The sequence below is a fragment of the Choloepus didactylus genome, chromosome 13, assembly GCF_015220235.1.
Source record: "Choloepus didactylus isolate mChoDid1 chromosome 13, mChoDid1.pri, whole genome shotgun sequence".
Classification (NCBI taxonomy): Eukaryota; Metazoa; Chordata; class Mammalia; order Pilosa; family Megalonychidae; genus Choloepus; species Choloepus didactylus.
This window is the reverse complement of record NC_051319.1, coordinates 15,442,604-15,466,953: the sequence shown is the minus strand read 5'-3', so window position 1 is coordinate 15,466,953 and position 24,350 is coordinate 15,442,604. Positions and strand designations below refer to the sequence as shown.

The following is a 24,350-nucleotide window of genomic DNA, read 5'->3' as shown; positions in this document are numbered from 1 at the left end:
ATAGTTGGTTGGCAGTTTTTTGCTTTGAGTACTTTAAATATGTCCTCCCAGTGCCTTCTTCCCTCCATGGGTTCTGATGAGAAATCAGCATTGAATCATATTGATGTTCCCTTGTCTGTGACATGTTGCTTCTCTCTTGTGACCTTCAGAATTCTATTTTGGCAGTCAACAGTCTGATTACAATGTGGTTCAGTGTGGGTATAGTTGGATTTATCCCATTTGGAGTTTGTTAAGCATCTTGGGTATATATGTCATTCGTTAAATTTGGGGAGTTTTCAACAATTGTTTCTTTGAATAGTCTCTCTGCCTCTTTCTTTCTTTTCCTTCTGGAATTCCCTCAGGGCATATATTGGTATGCTTGCTGCACCGTTTCACATTTCTACCAACCATGTTCAAGTGTTCCTACTTCTCCACATCTTCTCCAACACTTGTTATTTTCCGATTTTTAAATAGTAACCATTCTAGGGGTTTGAAGTGGTATCTCATTATGGTTTTGATTTGCATCTCCCTGATTCCATATGACATTGAGCATCTTTTCATGTGTTTATTGGCCTTTTGTTTATCTTCTTTGGAGAAATATCCCATTTTTCATTTGGATTGTTTGTGGATTTGTTGTTGAGGTATAGTAGTTTTTTTTATCTTCTGGATATTAAGCCTTTTTCAGATCCATGGTTTGCAAATATTTTCTCCCATTCTGTAAATTGTTTTTTACTTTCTTGACGAAGTCCTTTGATGCCCAAAAGTCTTTAATTTTGAAGTTCTGTTTATCTATTTTTTCTTTTGTTGCTCATGTTTTTGGTGTGAATTCTAAGAAAATTGTTGTAAAGTCTAAAAAATTGCCTAACAAAAGATCCTGAATATGTTTCCCTAGTTTTCTTCTAGGACTTTTATAGTTTTGTTTCTTACATTTAGGTCTTTGAATCATTTTCAGTTAATCTTTTAATATGTGAAGTAGTGGTCCACCTCCATTCTTTGGCATATGGCTTTCCAGTTCTCCCAGCACCATTTGTTGAAGAGACTTTGTGGTCTACTTTTAAAGTTTTTTCTACTTCTTCCCTCACTCTTAGGCTGCGAACTATTGCTATAGAGACAATCTCCAGCAGTATGCACCTTCCTAATTTGCAGATAAGTCTGCTATGATATAGGGCATATTATTAGAATGTGTCTAACCATATATACTGTTAAAATTGTTTCTAACACTAAATAGGCCTTGAGCTAGGAGCTGATTGCCTAGACTTTGTGACACCTATTGTGGTTACTCAAGGGCATTTGTTTTGATTCGTTTGATTGTTCATTTTGTTTTTTGTTGGTTTGGTTGGTTGGTTGGTTGGTTGGTTTTTTCATTGTTCATGGCTATTTGGATGTTGAGTTTCCCAGATCCTGGTGAAACTTTCTCTCAAAATCCCTTTTGTCTTTTGCAAAAATGCCTCCATTTAAACTGTGGGCTATAGTTGACAGTAATATTTTAATATTCTTTCATCAACAGAAACTAATGTACCACCAATATTATGGGTCAGTAATAGGGGGGATAAGGGAAATGGGAGGATTTGGGGTTTTTTTGTTTGTTTGTTTTGTTTTTTATCTGTATTTATTTTCTGGGGTAATGAAAATGTTCTAAAATTGATCATGGGTATGTACACACAATTATGTGGTGATACTGTGAGCCACTGATTATGTATTTTGGATAGTCTGTATGGTATGTGAATATAGCAATAAAATTGCATTAAAAAAAAAAGTAAAATTCCTCTATTTAGCCACTTGCCTCTCATCAGGCACAGAGAGACAGGCTGCTTCCCAGATTCCCTTCTCCTCCAGCTGCTTCTCCTCCAGCAGTCTTCATTCCCCAACAGCTGGCAGCCAGCTTCACTTGCTTGGGATGTTCAGTGTCAGCCCACTGTGCCACTGTGTATACCCTTGTGCCCAGCCCCTGGGGGACCACTCATTTTCCTCAGAGTTTCTTTTTTTTTCTTTGGCTTTGCAAATACTTTTTATTCTCTGCCCAAATTACTCTGGGCTGTATCGGGGCTTCATGCTAACCTGTACAAACAAGGTCTCACTCTCTAGTCAAAAGTTCCATGTAATTATGGCATTTGAGTAAACTGACCATGCAAGTTAAATTATATAGTGTGCTACAGAAAATATAGATTTTGCACCATATAACCATCCGCAGAGTTTCTTTTACTCTAAATTTTGAGCAAGTGTCATTTGCACATCCAAAGAGAATGTTTTCTTATACCTTTATTAAGTGTTCATTCAATACTTGAAATTATTTTAATAAGCTTCATAATATTTAGGTGTATTGAGTTATTTTTGTTTCTGGCATTAAATGTTTCACTCTCATTTTTCTTCAAGGAGGATTGTGCTAATTAAAGTTCTTGTGACATTTATTTTGTCTTCCACCATGATATAACCATATACCAGTAAGATCCTTTACCATTTGGCAAAACTTCAGAGGACAGCTCTGGAGAAATAAAAACCTCTGTCCATTAGTTTGGTTCATTGATTTTTCTGTGTCATCCTAAAAACATATGTTACTACTTATTGAGTAACAATTTCAGTAAAATGTTGTTTCTGCTTTGAGGATAAGTTCAGAACATTTAACTTTTTATGTATGTGGAAACGTTGATGCATGCCCAAATATAATGTGTTAGCTTTCTCTGGCTTATTACTCTCTGTAAAATCATTGACTTGAGTTCTCATCTTTCTCACCATACCAGTGGTTAGTACACCTGTTATTTTGGAAACACAGTTTTACTTTTTTCCTGTCTGTGGATGGTATTTTTACTTCCTCCTACTGTCCTTGAACCTGCCAGTCTCTCTATCACTTACCCGATACTTCCCTAATATATTACTTCTTGATTGGCATTACTGAAAGATAAACAACTGTCTAGTAAAAAATTATTCAAGCACCTTAGAGGGGTTTCAGGTTTGGAAGGGGAGCTAAATAATCTGTGAGTAAATTATTATACTCCCACCGGGTGCCAAAAAAAAAAAAAAATTGTAGTTTGTGCTGAAATTCATACCTTCATTTGTAAAAAAAAATGCCAAGCATTCTTTCAAGATCAAACTGCAGGGAAAACCAGGAGGGTTTCGGTTGTAAAAAGGTGGAACAATCATTTGGTATTTTTATTTCTCCTAAATACCCCAAACACAACACTTCTGTGCTACTTGTTAGAGGGGTCTCCAGAATATGGCGATTAAACCCAATATCGTCCATGCCTTGTAAGTGAGAGCAACTCACGTTTGGTACTTGTCTTGTAAGGTTCGTCTAAGGATCTCTGAAATATATGACTATTTCAGCTTTTAATGACAGAAAACACTTAAGGTTGCCTACCAATATGTGATAAACTTGGATACTGTTTTCCAGTTACCAGTTCCATTTTGACTTTTAGAGACCAAATGTTTTTAATTTTTCAAGACTTTCAAGTCTTTTCATCTTTAATAAATATTAAAGGAGGGGTAAAATCCCATTGGTGTCTGATCATGACAAGCAATAACATTAACCTTATTAAAATGAGGAAATCTTTTACAACAACTATTTACATCTTTTTTTCCCCCTTTTCCCCACAATCCATCTTCCTTTATCTTCAGCTCTTCTGGTGACTACGACAGTCACTTGGTCTCTGGCTGCCGATTCCATTCTGTCAGAATCCTCCTAATGCTAGCTCAGCAGGAACAGTCCCCTTGCTGGTGCTTTTAATCAAGATGTAAAATCAGATTAGTGTCCAGCTGTAAGTAAAGTGCTTATCTGTCCTGAAGGCTGCAAATCATTTTAAAGGCATTGGTGAAATATAGTGTTGCAGGAATTCCCCTACAAGTATTTAAATGAATATTTGAACAAATCTGCATTTTCTGATGCTTAATTTGAGTCACAGGGTATGGCTGTTGTGCCTCTTTCTTTGATAGCTGGTGTGCTTTATTCAAACTCATGGAAACAGAATGTAGTCATCCTGGCTCTGACCCATTAATAACAACAAAAGCCCCTCACAATTCTTTGTGTTTTTATGACTCTGAAGAAATTATCTACAGTAAAGAGTGCAACCTAGGAGGGCTCTATGCTTAGAGTACTTTCTTCTTACCAATACATGGTGTTTTAGAGAGTGGATCAAATAACTAAATCTAGTATATATTTAATAAATACACAGACAGGAGTCTGATTTGCCCTGCATATTTTAATAATGCTGCTACTGATTATTCTCAATAAAAGTAGCTGATACTGACTGAGCACTAGTTTTATGCCAAGCAGTATATTAAGATAGGTTTGTTGTCATCCTCATTTTTCTAATGAAGAAACTTAGGCTCAAAGAGATTGAATAACTTGCCCAAAGTCACAGCTCTTAACTCCTATCACATGACTATCAATGAAATATGAATGTGGCTGTAGGGATGACCGAGAAAAGCGATGACAGACACAGAACAATTGGACATTTTGTTTATATTTAGTCACCATTCAGCTCAAGTTGCCCTTAACTCTTGGCAACATAGAATTCTTAAGAATATAGTTAATTCAATCTTTAATTAAGAAGCAATCTTTGTGCAGAACATTCTACAATCTAATGTCTAATTGAATAAGGCCCCCAAAACTCCTGCTCCCAATAGCTGGGCTTTTCTCCCTGATGGTCACAGAGCTGACTCTTGTCCCCCACTTTGGTTTCAACTCCTCTGAGATGCCCTGTCAGACCCTGTGCCTCCTCTACCCCACTGGGGCTGTCTTTCCCCACTCCAGTCGATGCCTATCTCTTTTTATTGCTCCCTCCACAAGAGACAGTAACTTGTCCACCTGTTTTGCTGCCATTTGCCCAGAGCCCATAGCAGTCCTGGTGCATGGTGGGCACTCAATAAAGATATGTTGAAATGGTCAGTGAGTGCTCTCTTCCAGTTCTTTTCCAGTGCTTCCTCAAATGTTCTTGAACAACCCGTTTTGACTGCACTTGTAATGGATCAGGTACCATATTGGACAAACAATTCTGGTATTTGTAGGTTTCATCTGCCTTAATCCTCAGTGGACCCAGGAGCCCCTCACCAGTATCCTGAAACATCTGTGTGCAGAATAGCCTCTGAAAAGTCAAGGTCATAGTGAGAATGAACCAAGACTCAGAAAAAACTATGAAGTAACCAAAGTTAATCTTTAGTGCCTTCAAGCCTTTATTTTTGTGGTATTTTCTCCATTCATTTCTTCCCTCCAAGTCTGAGCCCTTCTCTTGACAGGCACTTTGCTAGGTTCTGGAGGATAGAAAGAAGAAGGACATATTGCTCTTGCCCTTGATAGGCAGGGTCCGTCAAGGAGAAAAACCCATGAACAACTTACTATCAATATACAGAGATAAATACTATAGTAAAGTATGTATAAAGTGCAGTGGAGGTACATAGGAGAGATAAACACTGGGAGAGTAAGTGATGAATTCACAGAGGACCATATACAAAAATTAACTCAAAATAGATTAAGGACTTAAATATAAGAGCTAAAACTGTAAAACTCCTAGAAGATAACAAGGGGGCAAATCTTTGTGACCTGGGATTCAGTAATGGATTCTTAGATATGACACCAAAAGCACTAGCAATAAAGGAACAATAAATAAATTTGACTTCATCAAAGTAAAAACTTGTACACATCAAAGAACATTATCAAGAAAGTGAAAAGACAACCTACAGTTGAGTGAAATAAGCCAGACACAAAAGGGCAAACATTATATGATTATATGAAATAATTAAAATATGCAAATTCATAGAGTCAGAAATTGGATACAGGTTACCAAGCACAGGGGTGTATATGGGGAATAAGTAGTTAATGCTTAGTTGGTACAGAGTTTTTGGTTGTGGTGATGATGGAAAAGTTTTGGTAATGGGTGGTGGTGAAGGTAGCACAATGTTGTGAATGTAACTAACACCACTGAATTGTATAATTGAAAGTACTTAAAATGGGAAATTTTAGGTTCTATACATGTTACCAGAATAAAATAAAAACATAGAACTGTACAACACAGAGTGAACCATAATGTAAGCCATGCGCTATAATTAATAATTACTAATTATGATAATGTTATTTCATCAATTGTAACAAAGGTGCCACACTAACACAAAATGCTAATAATCAGGAAAACTGTATGTGAGGAGCAGTGTATGGGAACTCTGTGATAAAAAAAAAACTGCAGAATGGAAGAAAATAGTTGTAAACCATATATTGGATAAGGACTTAATATCCAGAATATATAAGGAACTTTTACAAAGCAACAACAAAGAGACAAACAAACCAATTTAAAAATGGACAAAGGATTTGAATAGACATTTCCCCAAAAACATATACAAATGGCCAGCAAACATATGAAAAGATGCTCAACATCCTTAGCCATTAGGGAAATGCAAATGAAAACCATGATGAGATACCACTCATCCTCACTAGGATGGCTATTTTAAAAAATGGGAAATAACAAGTGTTGGAGAGGATGTAGAGAAATTGGAATTTGAGGGCATTGGTGGTGGGAATGTAAAATGGTGCAGTCACTGTGGAAAGCAATATGCAGTTTACAAAAAAGTTAAATATAGAATAACCATTTGACTCAGCAATTCCACTTCTAGATGTATACTGAAGAAGGTAGAAACAGGTTCTCAAACTATAATGTTTATAGCAGCATTATTCACAATAGCCAAAAGATGGAAACAACCCAAATATCCATCAACAAATGAATGGATAAACAAAATGTGGCACAGATCCACAATGGAATATTATTCAGGCATGAGAAAGAATGAAGTGCTGAGACATGTTGCAGCATGGAAGAACCTTGAAAACATTCTCAGTGATGTCAGCAAGACACAAAAAGACAAATATTGTATGATGTCACTTATAAGGCATGTCTTGAAATAGCAAATCCACAGAGACAGAAAATGAATTAGAGGTTTCTGGGAGAGGGGAGAAGAGGGAGTATGTGTTTAATGGATATGGAGTGTGTATAAATAAAGTTAATTTTTTTTAAAAAAAAGTTCACGTAAGATGTGGCGTTTAACCTGAGACTTAAATTTTAACTTAGGCAGGAAGAAGGGGGAAGGCATTTTAGGCAAAGGAACCAACATTTACAAAGACAAAGTTAGCATGAAAGGGCATGACATATTCTAACAACAAGGTAGTTCTATGTGACTGAAGCACAGGTGCTTTTTATGGGGAAGGGCAGGAGTTGATGCCCAGAAGGAGGCTCAGGCCAGATGGGAAGTATTCTGTATGTTGGGCTGAAGGGATTGAACTTTTTCTTGAAGGCTTTGGAAAGCAACCAGAGGTCTTTAAACAAGGATGTGGCCTGATTGTTTTTGGACTTTTACAAAGATGACTCTGGCAGCAACATGAAGCAGTGTGTGAATTCTCTATGTGAGTAACTTAGATGACTACTAAGACATGCATTAATGCTCCAAGAGATATTGGTATTTTAGCAATTTAAAAAAATTAATCTAAAAGAGTCAACTATCCACAACTAGGTACTTTTTTTTGAACACAGCTTCTCTGTCTTTGAAATCATGTTGCCTATTCATCTGACACACATGTGCAGAAGGAATTCAAGGCTCTGGTGCAAGGATGCTGGAGCTTTCTTGCATTTCCTTCCATGATTCTCTATTAAAGGGGAGCCCCCATTAAAGAATCCATTGGGGTGGCTGATGGTTCAGGGCAGCCTTCCACCACAAGTTGTTTAAATTGTTTGGGGAATAGTCCTAAAAACTAATGTTGTTGTCATGGTTTCATCTTATTTTTATCTGCTGGAGATGGATGAGGCTTCATTGTCACATTCTTAATGTTTTTGCTTAGATCTTTGGCTAACTGATGTTTTGCCATGTCTTTTTGACAGTTATTTTTACTCAATAATGAATAATAAAGTGAAATTTACAGTCTGTATAAAACAACATTCATTTTATTTTGACACTTCTTTTCTAGACAGCAGAGATTTTATAATTAGGTTTTCCCTCTGCCAAAACATTGTTGAAAAACTGTTTCCCTTAAAAAATGTTCCATAGCTTCCTTTATTGTTCAGAGTCATCTTATTTATTGCCCATCAAAAAATATTTACATTTGTTTTACTTGTTTATTCCACTTTTGCTCAATCCTTCCTGAAAAATGTTTTTCCCAGTGACTTCCTCAAATGCACATCTGATCAAGTTTTTTCCCTGAGCTTAAAAGTTCGTCAGTGACCTCTTGTCACTGACAGCAGTGTTTCTCAAGAAGTAGCCCATAGAAGACCTAGTCCAAATCACCTGGGATGCTTGTTGGGAAGTCAGATTATCAGCCCCCTACCCAGACCTATAGAATTGGATCTTTTGGCTGGGCCCAGGGATCTTCATTTTTTTTTAAATACAGTTTTACTGCAATATATTCACATACCATATAGTCATCCACAGTGTACAGTGATTCACAGTACCATGATATGTTGTGCATTCATCACCAGAATCAATTTTTGAACATTTTCCTTATTCCAAAAAAAATAAATAAATAAAAGTAAAAAAGAACACCTAAAACATTCCATCCCCCATCCCACCCTATTTTTCATATCTTTTTTGTCCCCATTTTTCTACTCATCTGTCCATACACTGGATAAAGGGAGTGTGAGCCACTAGGTTTTCATCGTCACACAGTCACACCATGTAAGCTACATAGTTATGCAAAAGTCTTCAAGAATCAAGGCTATTGGGTTGCAGTTTGACAGTTTCAGGTATTTCCTTCTAGCTATTCCAATACATTAGAAACTAAAGAGGGATATCTATATAGCGCATAAGAATAACCTCCAAAATGACCTCTCAGCTCCATTTGAAATCTCTCAGCCACTGAAACTTTATTTTGTTTCATTTCACTTTCCCCATTTGGTCAAGAAGATTTTCTCAATCCCATGATGCCAGGTTCAGGCTCATGCCCAGGAGTCATGTCCTGCATTGCCAGGGAAATTTACACCCTGGGAGTCATGTCCCATGTGGGGGGGGGGGGGCAGTGAATGCCATGTGGGCTTATACAGAGTGAGAGGCCACATCTAAGCAACAAAGAGGTTCCCTGGGGGAGACTCTTAGGCACAATTATGGGTAGGCTTAGACTCTCCTTTGCAGTAACAAGCTTCATAATGGCAAGCCCCAAGATTGAGGGCTTATCCTTATCCTACAAAATTGTTCATCCTCGAAGTTTGTGAGAATATAGTAATAACCCAAGTGGGGAAGTCCAACATTTCTGCATTTTTCCCCAGTTCCTCAGGGGGGCCCTAAAAATATATTTTTATTCTCTGCCCACATTGGGATGTATTGGGATTTCACACTAACCTGTACAAACCTACCAGATCTCACTTCCTTTTCATAGTTCCATGTAATTATGGTGTTTGAATAAGCTGACCATACAAGTTATTTAGTGTGCTGCAGAAAATATAGATCCTGCACCAAATAAACATCTCTTCTCTTGGTCTCACACAGAGGTTGAAGTTTTAGAACACAGTCAATATTGTCCTTTACCCTTTGGCCTGATTTGCCTTAATCCTAACCAGATCCACTTCATTCACATCTCTAATTGGAATCTGAATTCTGTTTCAGCTTAACAGTTGCTGTATGAGGTAATACTGAGAGTCATCTTATTTTGGCTTGAAAGTTTTTTACAAGTCAGTCAGGAAATGAAACAAGAAAAATTTCTCTTGAAAATGAATTGTTACCAAGAAAAAAAAATTAACTTTTGCCTAAAAAGAAAATTAGGAGGGAAATGAAAAGATATATGTTTGGAATGGTAGTTGGTCCATTGGCTATTTTTAAAAAAATTTATATCAGACTTAAGTGAGCAATATAGGAAACCCCTCTTCTCCCTCATTTCAAATGAGCTTATTTTATTGTTACTGTTACTCTGATCGGTTTATGTCAAACTCTTTGATATATTCTGGAGACCGTCCTATAAATGATGGACAGCACCCTATTTCTCATACATTTAACCAACTAAAGGCCTAATTCAATGGATTCTGTCTCTTTGCTGAGTCAGCAGCAACCATTAGCCATATCCTCACTTTCCCCCATATGCTTCTGGGAGACAGGCCGTGGCTACCACATGCCACCTACAGAGGTGCAAGCCCCCTGGCAAAGCTGAATTATTGTCTTCACACTGCTGATTCTGCAGTTGTCTTTATGACAGAGAGTCCAAGCGAAGTCACAGGTGCGTCAACTGGCAGTGCTTTCTCTCTGGACTGCTCTTGAAAAAATGATGGAGGAAGCCACATTGATAACCAATGATAGAATCACTTATTGCTGATGGCAAAAACATCACAGTGAGCTAATGGCAAAAACAGTCACACGCCCAGCATCGGCTCCATTCCTTAATAATATGTGAAAACACCTTCCAGCCCCTACTGTAACAACAGCAGCCAAATTCTCTTTACAGCCCAGAATACTTTCCTTCCTGAGTCATAACTGAAGGGCTGTTTCTAGAATCAGATTCCAGATCCAGCCACTCTTATCCCTATCATATTCACTCTCATTTCCACTATCACCAGCATTCAGTATTTTTTTATTGAGCGCTAACAATTATGTGGAACTGAAGGATATGATATATTATTATCTGAAAGGACTTATCTATTTAAGAAGAAGACAATATAAGACCAGGAATCTTCTATGAGCATAGAGTGTGTGTCATTTATAGCAATCTAGAAGACAAAGTAAAATAATAGTGCTTGTCTCATTCATTCTGATACCATAGGTGGAGTGTAAATTTATTTCTTTCCAGTGCATTTTTGTATCACCTAAAGAGCACCTTCTTTTGAGTTTAAATAAATGAAGTACATGGAGGAACTTCCCTCTATCTAAAGGTGGTGCCCTCTTTTCTGAATATACAGGTTTGCTCAGTTTGAATGTAAATTAGAATGTTTATTCAATAAACTGGCATGCATGAATATTTGGACCTTGAATTCTTGCCAAGAAGAGATGTAATAAGGTTTAGGGGAAGGTTCTTGTAAATCCATGATATCAAAGGATGAGATCGATTATCAGTCCATGTGTTGAGGGATTGTTACGTTCATCTCATCTAGCCCAAGACTCTTCTCGACTACCCTTCATGAAGCTCCAAGTGGAGCTGAGGACCCACTCCACACCAGGGACCTCAGGAATGTGGCCCTGCAGGGGCAGAAGGAGCCTGGATTGGGGTCAAACAGCCCGTGTTGAATCCTCACTTTACCACTTACTAGCTGTTCAACCTTTCCAAACCTTGTTTTGTTTTCACCAATAAAATAGTTGTAATACTAGACTGTTTGGGTTGTAAAAACTAAAAACAATGATAATAGTAGCTACCATTTGTCAAGCACCTATGTTGTATCAAGCACCCTGCCAAGCAATTTTCCTAAACAATGTGATTTAATTCTCACCATAGTATATGAGGTAGGGATTATTGTCTCCATGTTAAAGATGAGGAAACTGAGATGAGATGAGGCAAGCATCCTGCCCCTGGTCATAAGCTAGTGAGTGTCCAGTCAGGTTCATCAGACTCCAGGCTCTGTGAGGTATAATGCGAATGAATGCAGAGCGGTGTCTGGGCACAGTGGGAGCTTAAAATGTTGGTTCTCTTTCCTTCCTTGTGCATCCTGTGGCTTTGGTAGATTTCTGATATCTGTATTCAGTTTTGTGACTCTAGTACGTTCTACAGAGCCGGTCCGTCATACTGCCCTCGTGTGGCTCATTTGGAAAAGTGTTTTTTTGTTTTGTTTTGTTTCGAACTTCTAGTTGAATTAATGTAAACGCAAGTAAGCATTACTTAAAATTTATCTCTAACGTCATCTAAGTCTATGGATACTTTTGGAGCTAGTATAACTCCATGACCTCAGTATTAAAGAAATATCACTTTTATGTTCTGTAGCCCAACTTAGTTTCTAACTCTGAGCTCCTATCTAGCTGATGATGTCTTCACCAGTATCCCCCATTCCCTCTGTTGTCTAGGAAGAGAAACCTTCTCTTTCCGGGTGTTGCACCTGATGAAGCTTAATTTTGCCATCCTGTCAGGAAGGGAGGAATTTTTCTCGCAATTCTTTTTTCTAGCTCACTGTTCACAGAGACATATAACCCACTGGGGAATTGTCAACTTTCACACTTAAGAAAGAGTTCAGATCACCAGAAACTAGAATGCTAATTCAGTTACCCATTTAAATGTTAGACAATTTTTCCAAAAGGGGAATAAAGGTCTTCTGTTCCAGTTATCAGGAGCTTTAAGTCACTTAAGTGATGCTAACTCAGTGGTTTCTTTTCATGTACCAGAAGGGTCTTTAACTACATGGAGTTACCCACCTGTGCTATATAAAGTCATGCACATGTTTTTGAAATTTGGCTCATTGCTTGGCACAGAAATCTATCCCAAGCAATTGTAATCAGGGAATTTCCTTGTTTTTCAGTGGACAGTATCTGCAGAGAATTTAAAGGCCATGTATCAGATATGTACCGTGGTGGACTCTGGTTATTTCTGTGTTTTGGAGGTTAGCGTGGGGTGGGAGAAGAGTAGTTGGTATGGGAGAGGGCAAGGAGGAGTGTTTTTTTTTTAATTTTCTTATATAGAATGTACATAGAAATCTTCTGTTCTTAAATGTATTTAGTGGTTAACATTTTCCTCATGCCAAGACCTAATTATTGTGTTTCAGATAATGGAGGGCAGACTTTGGCAGGGGGCAATAACTGGCCCCTTCGAGGAAGAAAATGGAGCCTGTGGGAAGGAGGTGTTCGAGGGGTGGGCTTTGTAGCAAGCCCTCTGCTGAAACAGAAGGGTGTGAAAAACCGGGAGCTCATCCACATTTCCGACTGGCTGCCGACTCTCGTGAAGCTGGCTGGGGGACACACAAATGGCACCAAGCCCCTGGATGGCTTCAACATGTGGAAAACCATCAGGTACCTGGTTATCTTTCTTTCTTTCCTTCTATGACTGAAACGTCTAGGACGGCTTCACTCGAATGAGTCAGAACATTTTTTTTGTGTTAAAATGATAATTCTATTTGCAAATAAATTTTTTTGTTTGTTTTTTAAAAGGGAAATGCCATTAGAAATATTGAAGTTATATATATATATATAATTTTTTTTTAAAGTTCTAAATTTGAGATTGCAGGCCTGTGTTTTATATGAAGATCAAGATTGTCCTCAGCTTCTCCACCTCTCCTGAAGTTCTGTTGAAGGGTGGATGCACTTTGAAGTGGAGAAGCTTTGCTAAAAAGGAGCATGTGGTATTGTTAGCTTTCTGCAGAGGGTGAAGAGCCTGTCCTGTTGCCTCCTGGAAGAAAGCAAGGCCCAGCAGGGGGAAGGAGCTAGAATAGGAGCTAAGGAGCAGTTGTGCAGTCTCAGAGAATTAGTTGAGTTACATTCATTGATAATGAGAGCCTACTATGTGCCAGGCTCTGAGGAATCAGGACTGACTAAGAGGGGCAAGATCGTGGCTCTCATAGAGCTTATATTCTAGTGGGAGATAAAAGTAATAAACAAGTAAATACATAAATGAAAAAAAAATAGAGATGTATTATCAGGGAGTAGGATCAAAACTCAGCTTGGGAGATGGAGGTCCTTCTCCTATTTAGCCACCACAGTGTGGAACAATGGCCCCACTATGGCGAGGCACATACCTTAGAGGGTGCAGGATGATAAGGCGTTCTGTAAGTCCACAGATGATAGTTTTGGCAGAAGCATCGTGTGCAGGGAAGGCAAACCCGTATCCGGAGTATGTGTCTATTCCAATTAGGACAAATCACTGCCCCTTCCACGATGGAAGTGGTCCAGTATAATCAACCTGCCACCAGGTAGGCTAATCACCTCGAGGAATGGTGCCATATCAGGGACTCAGTATGGGTCTCTGCTGCTGGCAGATTGGGCACTCAGCAGTAGCTGAAGCCAGGTCAGCCTTGGTGAGTGGAAGCCCATGGTGCTGAGTCCATGCGTAACCTCCATCCCTACCACCATGACCACTCTGTTCATGAGCCCATTGGGCAATGACAGGAGTAGCTAGGGAAAGAGGCCAACTGGTATCCACAAAACAGGTCATCTCATCCACTTGCTGATTAAACTCTTCCTCCACTGAAGTCACCCTCTGGTGAGCATTTAAATGGTACCCAAATATCTTCATGTTTTTTGCCCACTCAGAAAGCTCCTTCCACGTAACTCTTCCTCGACCTCTTTGTCACCAATTTTCCAATCATGTTCTTTCCAAGTCCCTGATCATCCAGCCAAACCATTGGCGAAAGCCCATGAATCAGTATATAAATGCACATCCTGCAAGTTCTCCTTGCAAGCAAAATTAACAACCAGGTGCACTGCCTGAAGTTCTGCCCACTGGGAGGATTTCACCTCACCACTGTCCTTCAGGGACATCCCAGAAAGGGGCAGTCTGTCCACTTTTTGGACAGCTGCAGCTGCCCACTTTTGGGTGGTACCTGCATATTATGTGTATTATGCAGAACCATCTGTAAACCAGGCCTGAGTTTTCTCTTCCTCTGTCAACTCATTATAAGGAACTCCCAAGAAGCCATAGCTCTGGGCTGGGAAAGAGAAGGTAATGTGGCAGGAGTGGGGGCTGTGGGCATTTGGGCCACTTCCTCATGTAACTTGTGCCTTCAGGAACCACTTGAGCCCTATCTCATATATACAAGTTCCATTTTATGATGGGGTGCTGCTGTATACAGCCAACTTTATGGCTTGGCGGGTCAGACTACACCCAGCCCATGATAGGCACCTCAGGTCTCATGGTAAATCCAGAGGCCCATGGTTAATCGTTTGGTCTCTACTGATGCCCAGTAGCAGGCCAAAAGCTGTTTCTCAAAAGGAAAGTCTTTTCTGCAGAGGATGGCAAGGCTTTGCTCCAAAATCCTAATGGTCTGTGTTGTGATTCTCCTATAGGGGCCTGCTAAAGGCTCCAGATCACATCTCTATTTGCCACTGACACTTCCAGCACCATTGGATATGCTGTATCATATGGCTCAAGTGGCAGTGCAGCTTACACAGCAGCCTGGACCTGTCACAGAGCTTCCTGTCATTCCAGTCCCCACTCAAAGTAGAAACTTTTCTGGTAACTTGGTGAATCGGCCAGAGTAGTACACCCAAATGAGAAATGTGTTGTCTCCAAAATTCAAAGACACGAAGTAGGTGTTGTGCCTCTTTCTTGGTTGTAGGAGGGGCCAGATACAACACTTATCCTTCACCTTAGAAGGGATATCTTGACATGCTCCACACCACTGAACACCTAGAAATGAGGTGGAAGGCCCCTGTATTTTTGTTGGATTTATCTCCCATCCTCTGACATGCAAATACCCTACCAATAAGTCTAGAGTAGTTGCTATTTCTTGCTTACTAGGCCCAATCAACCTGGTATTATCAATATAATGAACCAGTGTGATATCTTGTGGGAGGGAGAAATGATCAAGATCCCTGCAGACAAGATTATGACGCAGGGCTGGAGAGCTGATATACCCCTAAGGTAGGACAGTGAAGGAATACTGCTGGCTTTGCCAGCTGAAAGCAAACTGTTTCTGGTGGTCATTACTAACAGTAATTGAGAAAAAACATTTGCCAGATCAATATCTGCATACCAGGTACCAGGGGATGTGTTTATTTGCTCAAACAATGCTATCACATCTGGAACAGCAGCTGCAATTGGAGTCACCACCTGGTTAAGTTTACAATAATCCACTGTCACTTTCCAAGATCCGTCTGTTTTCTGCACAAGCCAAATAGGAGAATTGAATGGGGGTGTGGTGGGAATCACCACCCCTACATCCTTCAAGTTAACATTGGCACGAATCTGGTATAGCTTTGGATGTACTATTTTCTAGGTAGGGTTAATTCTAAGGGCTTCCACTTGGCCTTTCCTGTCATAATAGCCCTCACTCCATAAGTCAGGGAACCAACATGGGGATTCCACTAGTTGCTGAGTATGTCTATTTCAATTATGCATTCTGGAACTGGGGAAATAACCACAGAATGGGTCCAGGGACCCACTGGACACAATGTGAGACAGACCTGGGCTAAAACTCCATTGATCATCTGACCTCTATGAATCCCTACTCTGACTAGTGGACCACAGTGACATTTTGCATCCCCTAGAATTAATGTCACTTCTGAGATAGTATCTAATAATCCCCAAAATATCTGATCATTTCCTTTTCCCCAGCACATGGTTACCCTGGTAGAAGGCTATAGGTGTCTTTGGGGAAGGCTGGGAGGAAGATGTTATTTATACATGTTATTTATTTACAAACCTGTACCTCTCTTGCTCCTCTTCAATGCAAAAATTAATATTCACTTCATGAAAAAAGGAAATAAAATTTTCCAAGCAAAGCAAAACATGAACTTCAATTCAGCTTCTCCTTAATTTTTAACGAGAAGGCTGTTGAGGTTTATGGCTACATTTGTGTCACGTAAGATATCCAGTCAGCTTTGATTTTGTTTTCTTTTCTTTTGGTGGCAAAAATGTTGTAAACCCTGACTTGTAAAAGCACACAACAATAAATGGAATCAAAACTCTGTGGCACTACTATCTAATTTAACCTGTATGGTCAGTTTATTTAAACAACATAATTCCATGGAACCTAGTATAGGAAATGAGATACCCTGATACATCTCAGAGTATTGGGACAGAAAATAAAAAAGTATTCACAAAGTCCCCTTGAGGAACTGGGGAAAAATGTGGAAATATTAAACTTCCTCACCTCAGGAATTCCTGATATTCTTGCAACCATTGGTGACTACCAATTCAATAAGTCAAGCCCTTGTTCCTGGGGCCTGCCCTTATTAAACTTATTCCTGCAAAGGAGAAACTAAGCCTACTTATAATTATACCTAAGAGTCATCCCCAAAGAACCTCTTTTTTGCTCAGATGTGGCCTCTCTCTCAGCCAAATTTGCAAATAAACTCGCTATCTGGGACATGACTCCCAGGAGTGTGGGTCTCTCTGGTAATCTGGGACATGACTCCCAGGAATGAGCCTGGCCCTGGTATCATGGGATTGAGAATCCCTTCTTGACCAAAAGGGGGAAAAGAAATATAACAAAATAAAGTTTCAGTGGCTAAGAGATTTCAAATAGAGTCAAGAGGTCATTCTGGAAGTTATTCTTATGCATTATATAGATATTCCTTTTTAGTTTCTAGTGTATTAGAATTACTAGATGAAATATCTGAATCTGTTGAACTGTAATGCAGTAGACTGGATTCTTGATGATGATTATATAACTATATAGCTTTTATCATGTGACCATGTGGTTGTGAAAACCGTATAACTGACACTCCCTTTATCTAGTGTATGGGCAGATGAGTAATATAATAAAGACCAAGAAAATAATGGGGGGAGGTAAGGGGTATGGGATGTTTTGGGTGTTCTTTTTTGTTTTTATTTATATTTTTTTCTTGGAGTAATGAAAATGTTTTAAAATTGATTATGGTGATGAATGCACATCTATATATGATACTGTGGGCCATTGATTGTATACTTTGGATGAATTATATGATGTGTAAATAAATCTCAATAAAATTGCATTAAAAAATTAAAACAACAACAACAAAAAAACTCTGTGGCCCAATTTGCCAAATGAGGGTAGGCTTGAGTTGAGAAACAGTTCAATTCATTTTTATTGATTTCCTTTGTTCCCAGTTAAACAAGGTTACTATTTTTGGCAAAGGCCAAAATTTTGGATTATAAATCCACATTTCAATTTTAAGATTATTTTGATCGGAAGTAACCTTTATGAGTTTGGGACATGCCTGCTTCTACATGCAGAGAAATTAGAAAAAGTTTAATTGCCCTTAATTCCAGATTACAGAAGGTCTTTCTTCAGGGTTAAAAGGTTCTCCCAGTGACCAAGCTCCTCTAATGGAACAGTAGGGGAACTCATTCTTTAATAGATTTCTCAGAATTCTTTGAATTCTTGTGTGTTTATTAAAGCTTTTTTTATAACCTTTACAACTGAAAGGCAGCTTGACTGGTGTAAAACCCTTGTCTCATACTTTCCTTGAGTTTCCTCATACTTTTCTTGTTTTATATGTTGCTGTTGATGTCTGATGCTGACCTGATTTTATTTCCTTTGCAAAATGGCTTGGTCCTTTTGCCAGGAGAACCAAAGATGATGATGATTATCATTATTATTATTATTATTATTTAAAGGTAAGGATTTTACTAGACTTGTCTTAAAGTTGACCATGCTGGGTCACTTTTCCCAGATACACAGTGTGTTCTTTTAGTCTGTAAACTCAGGTCTTCTTCTGTTTAAAATAAGTTTTCTTGAATTATAGTTTTAAATACTAGTTATCTTCCATGGTTTTGTTTTTCTTCTTTAGGGGCCTCAATGATACGTGTTATTGAATCTTCTTTACGTATCCTCTGTAACTATCACTTTCTCTCTGATCCTTTTTACCTCTTTATTCTTTATTTTGAGTCCATTTTCTTTTCTCTTTTCATTTCTGTTTTTTATATGCTTTCATAAACTTTCAGTCTTGAGACTTTGCTTTTTTTCCAGTTTGTTTCCAGAGCTCACTGGGCTCTTATTTCACATCTTTCTACTTATCCACTTCTAAATTTTAAAATTTCTGATTCTTGGTGTTTTTTTATTATTGGCAATTGCTGTTTTAGCTATATTTAATTCTTGTTGAAATACTGTGTAACAGTTTTCCTCTGCTTTGAGCCTTTTTTCTTTCCATAGTTGGGGAATGTTTTCATTTGCCAAAAGTTTTGAATCCTTATTTTCTATTTTTAAAAATCTCTATGATAACTTTGTATAGATGCTGAGCTCTTTTGTTGTTGTTGTTGTTAATAATGTTTATGTATGTTGGCATTTCCTGTGTAATAGCAGACAATCTGTGAGGGGTGGGATTTGTGTAATTTTAATTTATTCCTTAATTCATGGACACATTCTTCTGTTGCTACAGAGAAGTGTAGTTTCTTTAATAAATTCTGTCCCTTTCTTTCTGGTCTGCCTTCTTATGATACAGTATTGTTTCAGTAGGATTCTGATCTTCACCCACTTCCTTATTTCCCTTTATCATCAACCATCAAAAGACACCTGTTCTTCAGTTGACCCTCTCTCAGAATCAATGCCAGTTTCACCCTGCACACTTTCCAAGCCCCTTCCTTTTTACTCCCCAGTAGCCAGTGCTCTGATCCACCAGGTATTAGACCTGGATCAGTGTTTTGTCATTCACGGCGGGGCACTCTCTTTCTGGGGGTCAAACCTTAGCAGATGTGGCCTGAGTCCCTTCCTGTCTTGTATCCCTCCCCTTCTTCTGCATAATCCAAACCTTGTCTCTGCCCCTTTGTGGGCACGCACACTGACTCTTCAGGTCTCAGATGGTTATCTACTTATGCGCATGTTTCTTTCCTTACCACTTGGTGATTTTTTTTTCCAGAGAACAAATTCAAAACTACCACTATTCAACAATTCACATCAAGTGCCCCAGGCTGTTTTGACTAAATTATTTCTTACACCATTAATAGTCAGCAAGCTGTTTCTACCTGCAGGGCAAGTTCTGGGAGGTTGAGCCAGAGAAGATTGTCCTGGTTCAGTCTTTTAGGCTGCCACCCAGTAGATTGGCCCTGACATACAGCAACTCCAGTGTGCGCATGGGGGTTACTCTGCTCCCTCCAGAACCAGGCCAGGGACCCACAATGGGAGTGCAGGCTGGCTCCACACCGTACCACGGAGTGGGTGGAAAGGCTAGCAAAGGCACCCCCAGCTGCTCCTACCAGTTTTAAAGCTGCCTTTTATTGATTCTGCACTTGACCCAATTACTACAACCCTTGGTAGACCATCTTGGTAGACCAGAAGTCTATGATTTTTTTAAGGAGGATATATGGAGAGATTTAAGTTGAGATGACCACCATTATTCCATGGAAACCTGGAAACTCATGTGTTTAAGTCTCTTGCTTCACTTTAAGAAAATAGTGCTAGAAACTGTCGGTGAAGCATTACAGGTATCATTTATGATATAAAGATAATAGGGAAGAGGCGGGGCAAGATGGCAGACTGGTGAGCTGTATGTTTTAGTTACTCCTCCAGGAAAGTAGGTAGAAAGCCAGGAACTGCGTGAACTGGACACCGCAGAGCAATCTGACTTTGGGCATACTTCATACAACACTCATGAAAACGTGGAACTGCTGAGATCAGCGAAATCTGTAAGTTTTTGTGGCCAGGGGACCCGCGCCCCTCCCTGCCAGGCTCAGTCCCGTGGGAGGAGGGGCTGTCAGCTCCGGGAAGGAGAAGGGAGAACTGCAGCGGCAGCCCATATCGGAAACTCATTCTACTGATTCAAACTCCAACCATAGATAGACTGAGACCAGACACCAGAGAATCTGAGAGCAGCCAGCCCAGCAGAGAGGAGACAGGCATAGAAAAAAAACAACACGAAAAACTCCAAAATAAAAGCGGAGGATTTTTGGAGTTCTGGTGAACATAGAAAGGGGAAGGGCCCTGAGGCGCATATGCAAATCCCAAAGAAAAGCTGATCTCTCTGCCCTGTGGACCTTTCCTTAATGGCCCTGGTTGCTTTGTCTCTTAGCATTTCAATAACCCATTAGATCTCTGAGGAGGGCCCTTTTTTTGTTTGTTTGTTTGTTTTGTTTTTTTTTTTTTAATCCTTTTTTCTTTTTCTAAAACAATTACTCTAAGAAGCCCAATACAGAAAGCTTCAAAGACTTCCTATTTGGGCAGGTCAAGTCAAGAGCAGTACTAGGAGAGCTCTGAGACAAAACGCAATAATCCAGTGGCTGAGAAAGTTCACTAAACACCACAACTTCCCAAGAAAAGGGGGGTGTCTGCTCACAGCCACCATCCTGGTGGACAGGAAACACTCCTGCCCATCGCCAGCCCCATAGCCCAGAACTGCCCCAGACAACCCAGTGTGATGGAAGTGCTTCAAATAACAGGCACACACCACAAAACTGGGCGTGGACATTAGCCTTCCCTGCAACCTCAGCTGATTGTCCCAGAGTTGGGAAGGTAGAGCAGTGTGAATTAACAAAGCCCCATTCAGCCATCATTTCAGCAGACTGGGAGCCTCCCTACACAGCCCAGCAGCCCACAACTGCCCTGGGGGGACGGCACTCACCTGTGACATAGCACAGTCATCCCTCAACAGAGGACCCGGGGTGCACGGCCTGGAAGAGGGGACCACTTGCAAGTCTCAGGAGCCATACGCCAATACCAAGGACTTGTGGGTCAGTGGCAGAGACAAACTGTGGCAGGACTGAACTGAAGGATTAGACTATTGCAGCAGCTTTAAAACTCTAGGATCACCAGGGAGATTTGATTGTTAGAGCCACCCCCCCCCCCTCCCTGACTGCCCAGAAACACGCCCCATATACAGGGCAGGCAACACCAACTACACACGCAAGCTTGGTACACCAATTGGACCCCACAAGACTCACTCCCCCACTCACCAAAAAGGCTAAGCAGGGGAGAACTGGCTTGTGGAGAACAGGTGGCTCGTGGACGCCACCTGCTGGTTAGTTAGAGAAAGTGTACTCCACGAAGCTGTAGATCTGATAAATTAGAGATAAGGACTTCAATTGGTCTACAAATCCTAAAAGAACCCTATCAAGTTCAGCAAATGCCACGAGGCCAAAAACAACAGAAAATTATAAAGCATATGAAAAAACCAGACGATATGGATAACCCAAGCCCAAGCACCCAAATCAAAAGATCAGAAGAGACACAGCACCTAGAGCAGCTACTCAAAGAACTAAAGATGAACAATGAGACCATAGTACGGGAGATAAAGGAAATCAAGAAGACCCTAGAAGAGCATAAAGAAGACATTGCAAGACTAAATAAAAAAATGGATGATCTTATGGAAATTAAAGAAACTGTTGACCAAATTAAAAAGATTCTGGACACTCATAGTACAAGACTAGAGGAAGTTGAACAACGAATCAGTGACCTGGAAGATGACAGAATGGAAAATGAAAGCATAAAAGAAAGAATGGGGAAAAAAATTGAAAAAATCGAAATGGACCTCAGGGATATGATACATAATATGAAACGTCCAAATATAAGACTCATTGGTGTCCCAGAAGGGGAAGAAAAGGGTAAAGGTCTAGGAAGAGTATTCAAAGAAATTGTTGGGGAAAACTTCCCAAATCTTCTAAACAACATAAACACACATATCATAAATGCTCAGCAAACTCCAAATAGAATAAATCCAAATAAACCCACTCCGAGACATATACTGATCACACTATCAAACACAGAAGAGAAGGAGCAAGTTCTGAAAGCAGCAAGAGAAAAGCAATTCACCACATACAAAGGAAACAGCATAAGACTAAGTAGTGACTACTCAGCAGCCACCATGGAGGCAAGAAGGCAGTGGCACGATATATTTAAAATTCTCAGTGAGAAAAATTTCCAGCCAAGAATACTTTATCCAGCAAAGCTCTCCTTCAAATTTGAGGGAGAGCTTAAATTTTTCACAGACAAACAAATGCTGAGAGAATTTGCTAACAAGAGACCTGCCCTACTGGAGATACTCAAGGGAGCCCTACAGACAGAGAAACAAAGAAAGGACAGAGAGACTTGGAGAAAGGTTCAGTACTAAAGAGATTCGGTATGGGTACAATAAAGGATATTAATAGACAGAGGGGAAAAATATGACAAACATAAACCAAAGGATAAGATGGCTGATTCAAGAAATGCCTTCACGGTTATAACGTTGAATGTAAATGGATTAAACTCCCCAATTAAAAGATATAGATTCACAGAATGGATAAAAAAAAATGAACCATCAATATGTTGCATACAAGAGACTCATCTTAGACACAGGGACACAAAGAAACTGAAAGTGAAAGGATGGAAAAAAATATTTCATGCAAGCTACAGCCAAAAGAAAGCAGGTGTAGCAATATTAATCTCAGATAAAATAGACTTCAAATGCAGGGATGTTTTGAGAGACAAAGAAGGCCACTACGTACTAATAAAGGGGCAATTCAGCAAGAAGAAATAACAATTGTAAATGTCTATGCACCCAACCAAGGTGCCACAAAATACATGAGAGAAACACTGGCAGAACTAAAGGAAGCAATTGATGTTTCCACAATAATTGTGGGAGACTTCAACACATCACTCTCTCCCATAGATAGATCAACCAGACAGAAGACCAATAAGGAAATTGAAAACCTAAACAATCTGATAAATGAATTAGATTTAACAGACATATACAGGACATTACATCCCAAATCACCAGGATACACATACTTTTGTAGTGCTCATGGAACTTTCTCCAGAATAGATCATATGCTGGGACATAAAACAAGCCTCAATAAATTTAAAAAGATTGAAATTATTCAAAGCACATTCTCTGACCACAATGGAATACAATTAGAAGTCAATAACCATCAGAGACTTAGAAAATTCACAAATACCTGAAGGTTAAACAACACACTCCTAAACAATCAGTGGGTTAAAGAAGAAATAGCAAGAGAAATTGCTAAATATATAGAGACGAATGAAAATGAGAACACAACTTACCAAAACCTATGGGACGCAGCAAAAGCAGTGCTAAGGGGGAAATTTATAGCACTAAACGCATATATTAAAAAGGAAGAAAGAGCCAAAATCAAAGAACTAATGGATCAACTGAAGAAGCTAGAAAATGAACAGCAAACCAATCCTAAACCAAGTAGAAGAAAAGAAATAACAAGGATTAAAGCAGAAATAAATGACATAGCGAACAAAAAAACAATAGAGAGGATAAATACCACCAAAAGATGGTTCTTTGAGAAGATCAACAAGATTGACAAGCCCCTAGCTAGACTGACAAAATCAAAAAGAGAGAAGACCCATATAAACAAAATAATGAATGAAAAAGGTGACATAACTGCAGATCCTGAAGAAATTAAAAAAATTATAAGAGGATACTATGAACAACTGTATGGCAACAAACTGGATAATGTAGAGGAAATGGACAATTTCCTGGAAACATATGAACAACCTAGAATGACCAGAGAAGAAATAGAAGACCTCAACCAACCCATCACAAGCAAAGAGATCCAATCAGTCATCAAAAATCTTCCCACAAATAAATGCCCAGGGCCAGATGGCTTCACAGGGGAATTCTACCAAACTTTCCAGAAAGAACTGACACCAATCTTACTCAAACTCTTTCAAAACATTGAAGAAAATGGAACACTACCTAACTCATTTTATGAAGCTAACATCAATCTAATACCAAAACCAGGCAAAGATGTTACAAAAAAGGAAAACTACCGGCCAATCTCCCTAATGAATATAGATGCAAAAATCCTCAACAAAATACTTGCAAATGGAATCCAAAGACACATTAAAAAAATCATACACCATGACCAAGTGGGGTTCATTCCGGGCATGCAAGGATGGTTCAACATAAGAAAATCAATCAATGTATTACAACAC

The 24,350-nt window shown here is 39.3% G+C and overlaps 1 protein-coding gene across 1 annotated transcript in view; it reads left to right on the top strand.

The window, feature by feature from the left end:
* The window catches only part of ARSB (arylsulfatase B), a 222,527-nt gene that overhangs the window by 69,174 nt on the left and 129,003 nt on the right, over positions 1-24,350 (top strand). The window contains exon 5 of the mRNA XM_037800847.1: positions 12,609-12,852. Within this exon, the coding sequence (XP_037656775.1) occupies positions 12,609-12,852 (244 nt within the window). The remainder of the gene's footprint in view (positions 1-12,608; positions 12,853-24,350) is intronic.